This window comes from Oryza brachyantha, chromosome 9 (genome assembly GCF_000231095.2).
Source record: "Oryza brachyantha chromosome 9, ObraRS2, whole genome shotgun sequence".
In the NCBI taxonomy this organism is placed as follows: Eukaryota; Viridiplantae; Streptophyta; class Magnoliopsida; order Poales; family Poaceae; genus Oryza; species Oryza brachyantha.
Genome location: NC_023171.2, coordinates 4,330,961 through 4,341,568, shown reverse-complemented (window position 1 = coordinate 4,341,568; position 10,608 = coordinate 4,330,961). Strand labels below are relative to the sequence as shown.

At 37.6% G+C, this 10,608-nt stretch overlaps 1 protein-coding gene across 1 annotated transcript; it reads left to right on the top strand.

The window, feature by feature from the left end:
- Window positions 1-1,726: 1,726 nt before the first annotated feature.
- On the top strand, window positions 1,727-10,271 carry LOC102713937 (senescence-induced receptor-like serine/threonine-protein kinase). Its single transcript, XM_015840790.1, has 12 exons — window positions 1,727-2,358; window positions 2,470-2,966; window positions 6,544-6,682; window positions 7,879-7,950; window positions 8,037-8,108; window positions 8,180-8,260; window positions 8,360-8,511; window positions 8,611-8,873; window positions 9,158-9,284; window positions 9,380-9,448; window positions 9,535-9,727; window positions 9,830-10,271. The coding sequence occupies exons 1-12, from the start codon at window positions 1,727-1,729 to the stop codon at window positions 10,269-10,271; spliced, it is 2,739 nt and encodes a 912-aa protein (XP_015696276.1).
- Window positions 10,272-10,608: the final 337 nt, after the last annotated feature.

The following is a 10,608-nucleotide window of genomic DNA, read 5'->3' as shown; positions in this document are numbered from 1 at the left end:
AGTTGATAGGGAGGGCAGCCCCAGCCTTCTCCTCTAGCAACTCATAGACAACAAATTGGTTGCAGAAGCCATTGAAGTATCACACTTCATTGCACTTCTGTTACCTTCTACTCCTGCCTCCAATCTAGGGCACCTTTCTGCACACCTCTATGATTCAATTAAGGAAACCAGATATATGTTTTTTCGAGATTGAAGGGGCTAAATACAAATTTATTGCGAAGGTGGGTTACAGATGAGGCAAAAAACAAAGTTTTGGCTATCGTGGATAGACATGTCTATAGTCGTATATAATCAAAGGCACTTTAGACTTGCTTTGATATATCAAACCGTAATTACAAACCAAACGGTGTGATTACCAAGATTTTGACCTAACTGACATGATGGCCCAAGCTCAAGGACCATTGTATTTTACCTTTTATTTAGTGGGTTACTATTTCTATTTCGTGATAGCATAGGTATAGTTTCACTTTAATGGCACATATGTTTATACTATATTTTCTCTTAAATATATATTATTATTGACTTTTTAACATGACAGACGAATATCTTTAAAAATAACCATGTAAGTATTATTTATTAAACTACTACATGTGTCACCTCGAAGTCCCTTATGTCATAACACAGCATCCAACATTAATTATATTAGTTCCTTTGATGGACTTTGGTTTCAATGAGAACTATACCTCGCCCACACTTCATGCTAAGGACACATTTTGTTTACAAACTTGCTAGAAATTCCCGTCATTCTTGCCATCCCCTTCATGTCCTCTGTTGCTATAACGATTCAGTTATACATTATCTAGAATACATGAATATGCCACAATAACACGGTATTCAAAGGCTGTTGAGAACCCAACCACATCTACCATCTGAAGATGTGCGGATGATGTCATATTTTGTTCCAATTGGGCTACAAAGCTGCCACAGTGACACTTATAACGTGAGGCTGTAGACCCTAGAGTTTCTTAATATGTATGTATAGTGGGTAATATCGTTTTATCTACTGTATGGTAACTTATAAAAAATACGCTTTAATCATAGCTTATGTTGGTGAACATCTACCCTAAACCTTTGATTTTCAATAAGGACACGTACAAATGTGCTTATTACCTAACTCTCTCAATCGTCACAAAGCAGATTTGGTGACGTGAAGGAAAGACAGGGAAGGAGAGAAAAACCGTTGTCATGCATGGAAATGACATAGAGTTGACTTTTAGTATTTATTATAATAATCTTTCTTATATGAGAGTAGATAAAAAGAAAACTAGCATAATAATAAAAAAGTATTTTATTGTATTAATAAAAAACCATACCTGATTTTACCTTTATATGTATCATTATAATATAGATTTTTGTTGCTGACGTGGATCAGACAAGTATCGATAATGAACTCTACCTTTGAACATGTCCTAAGACCAAAGGTTGAAGTGCAGTATCTAAAAGTTAAAAATTAGTGGAGTCATATATATTAAAGGGATTTGCTCCGGTCCAATAACAAGTGTCTCGAGGTATCGGTACCTTGAGATATCAAATCGTTTTTGATCGTTGGATCTAACAAGGCAAATCCTACTCAGCTAGATTTAATGGTGGAAACCGTTAAATTACCGGAGGCGCGCGCCGTGGGTGTTAGTTGGTGTGCTTCCGTCTATGTATGTGTACGAATTATGATTTCATTGATCACCAGCTTATATTATGTACATCTACAACTTTGACGGTGGTCAAGAAAATGGCGGCAACGCCATGGTCAGTTCTTCTCAGTTGCCTCGCCGGCGTGCTGCAAGCAGCTCATGCCCAGCCTGACAGCAACGGTTTCATAAGCATAGACTGTGGCCTGTCGGGGAAGGCGGGGTACGTCGACAACGCCACCAAGCTGTTCTACTTGCCGGACGCCGGCTTCACCGACGCCGGCACGAACCACAACATCTCGGCGGAGTACATCTCGCCGGGGAGCTTCAGGATCTTCGACAACGTGCGCAGCTTCCCCGGCGCCGTGCTGCGGAGCTGCTACACGCTCCGGTCGCTGGTGCCGGGCCTCAAGTACCTGGTGCGAGCCACCTTCAAGTACGGCAACTACGACGACCTCCGCAGGCCGCCGGTGTTCGACCTCTACGCTGGCGTCAACTTCTGGACCACCGTCAACATCACCGACGCGACCACCGCGCGTGCCGCGGAGGCCATCGTCGTGGTGCCGGAGGAGTCGATGCAGGTCTGTCTCCTGAACACCGGCAAGGGGACGCCGTTCATCTCCAGCCTGGACCTGAGGCCGCTGAAGAATTCTCTCTACCCGAATGCGAACTCAACGCAGGGCCTGGTCTTGGTCGACAGGTTCAACTTCGGCCCCATGGATACCATAATCAGGTGAGTCATGCTAAGATTTTAGTTCTCGTTAATTAATTTTACACTACTTAGAAGTGACATGGAAATTAATTCGTCGTACAAAAACGATCGATCAATCGATCGATCGAGCAGGTTCCCAGATGATCCACGGGACAGACTATGGACACCATCGATCGACACAGCTAGATACGTGGAGATATCGACGACGAAGACGGTGCAGCACGTGGAGAAGGACGTGTTCGAGGCGCCGTCGGCGGTGATGCAGACCGCGATCGCGCCGCGCAACGCCTCCGACAGCATCGAGGTCTACTGGATCACCGGCGCTGGCGCCTACGGCGACCCTCCGCCGGGGTACGTCGCCGTGATGCACTTCTCCGAGCTGCAGCTCCTCCAGGGCGGCGCCGTCCGCGCCTTCAGCATCAGCCTGAATGGGCAGTGGCTGGACCTTGACATGCGGCCCGACTACCTCTATGCTGACGCCTCCTACAACACCGCCCCCTTCACCGGTTCAGCCCGGTACAACCTCACGTTTCGCGCCACCGCCAACTCCACGTTGCCGCCCATCATCAACGCCCTGGAGGTTTTCTCGGTCATCCCTACCACCAACGTTCCCACACAGCCTAAGGATGGTATGTGTTACAAATGGATACATACATGGTTGATCTTTTTGGCTTATCGATGGAAAAATCTAAACGACATATTCATAAATAAAAATAATTTATAAAATAAAATACGATGAAAAAAATCCTAAATTCGGCTTTAAATTTAAAGTTAAAAATCTAAATTTTAGCTTATAAGTATAAGCAGAAACGAAAAGATAAGGGCACCTATTTTATCCTTGTCCCTACACATTTACTTCGGCTTACTTTTCACCTTTGACCTTAAATAAAACCAGATAGAACACGTCACCTGACTACCAAAACAAGGCAACTATGGTCTGTACACTTTACTATTGCCGGTTTTAGGTAAATCTGGCCATGTGACATTGTCTCAGCGGTAAGTCTTATGTCAACGATATTTCTCCTCCTCTCTATCACTAGCCTGTGGACTCAGATTAATTGTTTAGAAAGTTAACAGTCCATTCATCAAATTATTTGAAATCAAAATCCATCAAGAGGAAAATGAAAGGGACCAAAAGAGATCAATCCAAACACACGTATCCTGATAAAGTTGATCTAATACTTTTGTATGTAGCTCTAAGGTAAAAAAAAATTAAAATCAACCAATTTGAGGAGCAACCAATTTGTGGTGATGGTGAAGTTAGAACATTTTAAGGATAATAGATACAAATACAGCTTCTATATATACACATCTTGGTAAAGTTAGCACCCGATCAAATTATGCAAAAGAAAATTCCTAAGTGATGAGATCGACAATTTTTTTTGAGAAATAATAATATTATAATAGAAAATCGCAAAAGTAGAGCCCATGCTAGAAAAATCACAAATTTAGCACCTGTCGAACGGTGGGGGTTCGGTTAGGACCTGTCGAACGAATCGTTCGACAGGGGCCCCTATCGAACACCCATCGTTCGACAGGTCCCAACACTTGGAGCCGCGCGGCCTGTCGAACTACTGCCGGACGATAGGGTCCCCTGTCGAACAGGCCTCTCCCGTGGCCCTGTCGATGAGGGCTCCTGTTCGACAGACTCCTATTAAGGGCCTGTCGACTCGAACTCGTAGCCCTTTGATATGCTCCCAGTCGATTGCTGGTCGTTCGATAGGGTGCCTATCGAACTACGACCCTAATTTTGTGATTTTCCGTGGATGACTTCCAATTTTGTGATTTTTTATTAAAGTAATATTATTTCTCAAAAAAATTCTGAGATTGACAGTGAGAAGGAACATGGTCCACAGTATGAATCAGATGTCAGGGAAGGAAAATTAGGAATGCTTGCTGAAGTAGTGAATTGCATGGGCAATTTACAAGCATGCATTTATATTTGACGCGGATCACTTTCGAACCTATGTTTAATCACTTTTGACGGTGAATTTTTGGATTTTTTATCGCGGTTTAGTTTGTAGCATATGTTTTGCAATCACTAGGGACACAGTATAACAGTTTTAAGCACATCATTTTTTGCTTGCTGATAAGCCGTTATACCTGTTTAAACCGCTCTGATCTCTTCACTGTTGACCTTTGCTTGTACATTGTTTTTGTTTAATTGTATTTGTATGGAATTTTAGTTGGGATTGTCTATATCTTTGCCAACATATTTATATGTTATAGTAATAGATTAGAAAAAAAAGCCATCACATTCGCTGTTATGGTATAGGACTTCTCACATTAATTGTAGAAAACAAAATAATCAGTGAGAGAAATAAAATCAATAAAAATTGTGAAACTCAGATTAATAATGAGTATTATTGAAAGAAGATTCCACGTGGAAAAACAATTTACAAAGCGTAAAATTTAGATTAAAAATATAAAATATTGAACAAACAATCTGAGGAGTAATAAATTTACAAATAACTGAAATTTGGATTAAAAATAAATAATTTTGAAGCAAAGTCCATGTTGAAAAACAATGTAGGTCATATTTAAAATTCAGATTAATAATAAATAAATAATATAGAAAGAAGAAGACAGGTAAAAATAACTTATAAATGTGTAACATTTAGTAAGTTGAAATACAATTTATAACTATTGAAATTCAGATTAAAAAAATAATATTTACAGTAGACTCAATGTTATCAGTCAAAATAGGCAAAAAAATGAAATAGAATAAACGATTCAATTTTATTGTGATTAGCAAAGTTTCGTTGCTAAGTACATATGTAAAAAGTTTCATTGCTAAATGAATGTATCTGTAGGAAAAGTATTTATATAAAAATATAATGTAAGAAATATGAACTAAAAGAAATATGAACTAAAAGTATTATAGAAAAGCCTTATAAAATGAAAGCTAAGCATAATTTGAATATAAAATAATGATTTTGAACATACATATTAAAATTATCATTTGCACTCACATCAAATACACCATTTATCAAAATAAAAATTTGATGTGATTAATTGATTGCCATGCAAGTTGAAAGTAAAAATTTTGAACGCCAATATTTGAAATATAAACATGAAATATCGAAAACGTTAGTCAACAAGAAAAATAGCAGAAAATTTGAAAAAAATAGTATAGTACTCCATATTTTACTAAGACGCAAGGTTGACTAATTTAAATGAAAATACTATAGTGAAAGATTAAGTGATATTTTTTCAGGTGTGTAGAGCCAATAGCACAGTGTACGTTGGATTAGGGGTGTAGGTGGGCTAGCCTGTCAACCCGCTTATAAGCTAATTAAGCGGGTTAGGTCACCCGCTTAATTAGCTTATAAGCGGGTTGATGGGCTGACCAACTTACACCCTTACATTGGATTGACAATATTGTTTTCCCCCAATAATAATGGTAACGAAAATGATTGGTACATTACTGTAATACCCAACCTATTTGTAGTCTTTCATCCCGTGAGTGTGTTCCGGTTCGTGCTATGTGAATGTGGTCTACTCAGCATATATAGTGGGCCATGCGGATTTGCGGGCTAGGGTGTTACAAAAACAAATAAAATTTCTTTTATTAAAAGCATGCTTACATACTGCTTGGTAAATGTAATATAGTTCACTATCATTTAAGTGAAGAATATCCAACAAACGCATTGGTAATAAGTGAAAATAATAATTTGTATGAAAAAAATGTGAAAATGAAGCACCGAGCTAGTTCAGGTACATAAAATGCTTATAAAAGGAATGATAAGAATGTGGAAAGGGAGACAGTAAAGAATATGTAATATCAATATATATAGTACAATAATATAACACCATTATAAATATATAATATCTCAACAGGTTAGAGTGGAGATATTGGATTATGATATAGAAAAATATTAGAAATATAGGAAGCTCAATAATGAATCTCCCTCCGTTTCACAAGGTAAGTCTTTCTAGCATTGTTTAGATTCATATGGATACTAATGAATCTAGTCATATATATAAATTATATATATTTATGAATAAATGAATTTAGGCAAGGCTAGAAAGATTTACGATATAAAACGGAGGTAGTAGTAGCTATAAGTAAGTAGATAATACTATTTCATCCCAAATGAGGGGTAGCAGAAAGCATGCTACATTGCAATGGTAAATCAATTAAGTATGGTACATGTCACATGATCTGAATTAATTACATCAAAATTTTATGCACCATGTACACAGTATCTAGTATCACGGCGATCAAGAACCAGTATCAGGTGAAGGTGAATTGGATGGGTGACCCATGTGTTCCAAAGACTCTGGCATGGGACTGGTTGATCTGCAGCTACGCTATTTCCAGCCCTCCAACAATCACATCCGTGTAAGTACATACCCCTCCATCATAAAAGTACTTTATTTTTTGGTTTTCGTGTCAAGTGTTTGACTATCAGTCTTGTTTGAAAGCGTAAAGTATTATTTATGTTTTATCATCTAGTAGCATAAAAATTGATCATAAAAAATTAAATAAGAGTCGAACATTGTATAAAAACTGAAAAATAAACTTATTTGCGGACGAAGTGAGTATATTTTGAGTTTAATTCAATTTCCTAAGTGTCCCCGAGTTTGAGTTTCTATCCCTGCCTTCTGTACCTATTTTCCCCAACCGTGGAATTGAGGAGTACTTTTCCGTCTTTGATAATATTGATTTTCCGCTATTTTGACTAGCCACTTTATGTAAACATCATTGGTGTTAATTTCAAATATATATAATGGCAGTATATAGTACCTCCTTGCTTGTCATCAAATATAAAATAAATTCACTGAAATTTCAATTGTTTCTAAAGTTCAGCACAATGTAAGGAAGATAATTAAAAATATCATGTATAGTCATTTTCCATTTCAAATATTATTTTGTGTTTGGAGGTTTCCTATAGGGCATTGATTTATAGGCAATATGAGACCAACGGATTAGGTGAAATACTAGGGATACACACGAAACTTTTTCTCGTGTTTAACGAAACTCAATTTACAATCGTTGAATCATGGAGTAACACAAATTATAGAAATTATATCACTACAAATTGTGATAAAGAGTAGAAAATTGTATATGTATGCCTGAGAATTTAACCAATTCTTTAGATGCCCTTGAGTTTTGTTCAACCATTACATGCCTCTCTTAGCTATCGTATATATGTTGACTGTCAATTTTCTCAAAATGGCCCTTCTTTTAAATTCAAGACTTCACGTATAACATCCTTCATCTACACCAAATAAGGATAAATACAACAATGTCTCTATACCCCCTTAGATGATGACATATGTTTAGAAAATAGCATGTGCCATTAAAGGATACTGCGTACATCATAACCACATATAGTTCTCCGTTTATAAGAGATATAACAATAGAAACTGGCTATAGAACATAATCAAAACATTAGACTTGGCCAATATTTTACATAACACTAACTAGAACATTTAAAAAATGGGAAATACAATAAAATATCATTAGGTTTTTTAGAGTGTGTAAAATTAAGCTAATTGGTGATGTCAAACTGATATATGCTGTGAAAATTATAGGAATCTTTCCTTCAGTGGTCTGCATGGTCATATATCATCTTCCTTCGCCAATCTCAATGCTCTCCAATACTTGTATGTATGGTGTTCTCTCTCTGTTTGTCCTAAAAATTATGTCTATTTTTGAAATAAAAGATGGAGCCGTTGTCCATATCTTGCAGGAATCTCTCATACAACTTCTTGACTGGCTCAATTCCCGAGGCCCTATCACAATTATCCTCACTAATTCTTCTGTAAGACTTTAAACTTTATTTACTTTCATGCGTCATCCTTTTCCTCACATCAGTACTATGTGGGCTTTTAGAGATTTGACAGGAAACCAGCTCAGTGGATCAATCCCCTCTGAACTACTCAAAAGAGTACATGATAAATCTCTCGATCTAAGGTCTCTCCCTCTTCTTTTCCTTCTTTTGGTTGAAATGCCAGGTCAAAATTATACCTCAAAAATTTGATTGAAAATATTATTTTATCATCTTTCTGTTAGATATGATAACAATCCGGACCTTTGCATCAATGATACTTGTCCACCTAAAAAAAGGAGACCCAACCTAGCTCTCTATGTTTCTGTGCCAATAGTTGCAGTCATGGTGATACTATTGTTATTTCTATTTTGCTTGCTAAGACGAAAAAACATAGGTAAGCCTTGGCATAAACAAGTTGACTGTATATATGGTTCCTACATATCCCTGAGCTCTACTAATGCTATTTGTGTTATTTTTCTTTTATAAATTTAAGGGACAGCGAACAATACCATCATTCCACAAGATGAGCCAAGACATTCCCAGAAAGGTGACAACTACGGGCATGCTACAATGCATCTTGAAAACCGCCGATTCACGTACAAGGATCTACAAATCATAACAAATAATTTCCAGAAAGTGCTTGGGAAAGGAGGGTTTGGGTATGTCTACTATGGCATCTTGGAGGAGGGCACTCAAGTGGCGGTGAAACTGCGGTTACAATCGTCAGATCAAGGTGTAAAGGAGTTCCTTGGAGAGGTATATATTGTTCATCTATTCTTGTCTCTGTATCTTGAAATGAACTTGAGCCAATAAGTTCCCCCATTGAAATTTGATGACCGATGAATGACTCAAGTCATGGTTAAGAATTAATTTTGTTCAGGTCTTCATTTTTGGTTGGTTTGCTTGGATGGTTTTAAATTAAGTTAAATATTCAATTTAATTTCTTTATTAGAAGAGATTGTCTGATCTCATGATGATAGGTCGTCACATTTTTTTATCTGAAGAGGAAAAGAAATCATTGTTCATGACTACTTATACAGGCTCAGATTTTGACACGTATTCATCACAAGAATCTTGTCTCATTGATTGGTTATTGTAAAGATGGGGAGTACATGGCACTTGTCTATGAGTACATGTCAGAAGGAACCCTACAAGAGCATATTGCAGGTATGAAGTGATACTGTTATTTCTATGTATCATCATTACATTGAACAATGAACTTTTGGTGGATAGTATTTATTATTTTTGAACGTTACATGCAGAAAGAGATCACAACAAGAGGAATTTAACCTGGAGAGAGAGACTTCAAATTGGGCTTGAATCCGCACAAGGCAAGCAACCAATATATATGTGATGTTATTGCTAATTGTTACTCTCATATGTGTTCAGTAAAATTGATTATTCCCATCAAATGTAGGCTTAGAGTATCTACACAAAGGGTGTAGCCCACCCCTCATCCATAGGGATGTCAAGGCAACCAACATCTTACTTAACGTGAAGTTGGAGGCCAAGATTTCTGATTTTGGATTGTCCAAGGCTTTCAACCATGATAGTGACACTCATTTATCGACAAGCACACTTGTTGGAACTCCTGGATACATTGATCCTGAGTATGTCTAACCCTACCTTTTCTTCCTTTTCTTGAAGTCTTGCCACCAAATCTAAACTCCAAAATATCCATGAACCATATCGCTTTCCTAATTTTTTTGTAGGTATCATGCAACAATGATGCCAACAACCAAAAGTGATGTATATGGCTTTGGGGTGGTGCTTTTAGAGCTGATCACAGGGAAGCCACCCATCCTTCATGCCCCAGAGCCAATCAGCCTTATCCATTGGGTGCAGCAGCGCTTGTTACATGGAAACATTGAGGGTGTGTTGGACACACGTATGTATGGTGCATATGACATCAATAGTGTTTGGAAGGTTGTCGATATAGCACTAAAATGCACTGCACAAACATCAACACAACGACCTACAATGACAGATGTGGTCTCACAGCTAGAAGAATGCATACACCTCGAGCTTGATCATGCAGGCAACGACACTGCATTACCAATTGGCCATGTCAGTAAAAGTAGCACCATATTTGAAATGGATCATCTGGAAAGGATGCCAGCACCAAGCATGTCTAGCGGTCCTTCTACACGATAAAAAGGGTTGTGGCACATATGTGGTAGTTGTAATTTTTGAGTTGCCATCGGATATATACATACATTTCACTAAAGAGATTGTATAAATATTTCTAAATGTGAATTATCTTAGTAAATGTATAGCATCTGTATAGAATGGCATATGTATAGCATCTGACCCTGCCAATTAATGGAATAAATTTGTGTCCACATATGTTAATTCCTAGCTTCATACTCTTCTCTTAATCTTACCACCGAAATCTAGAATACTCTAGAATTTATGCAAAAACAATCTTAAGGGAATTTATGTGATCCAAAGATAATCGAGGAGAAATCCTGTCACGCCTAGAAATTCCTCA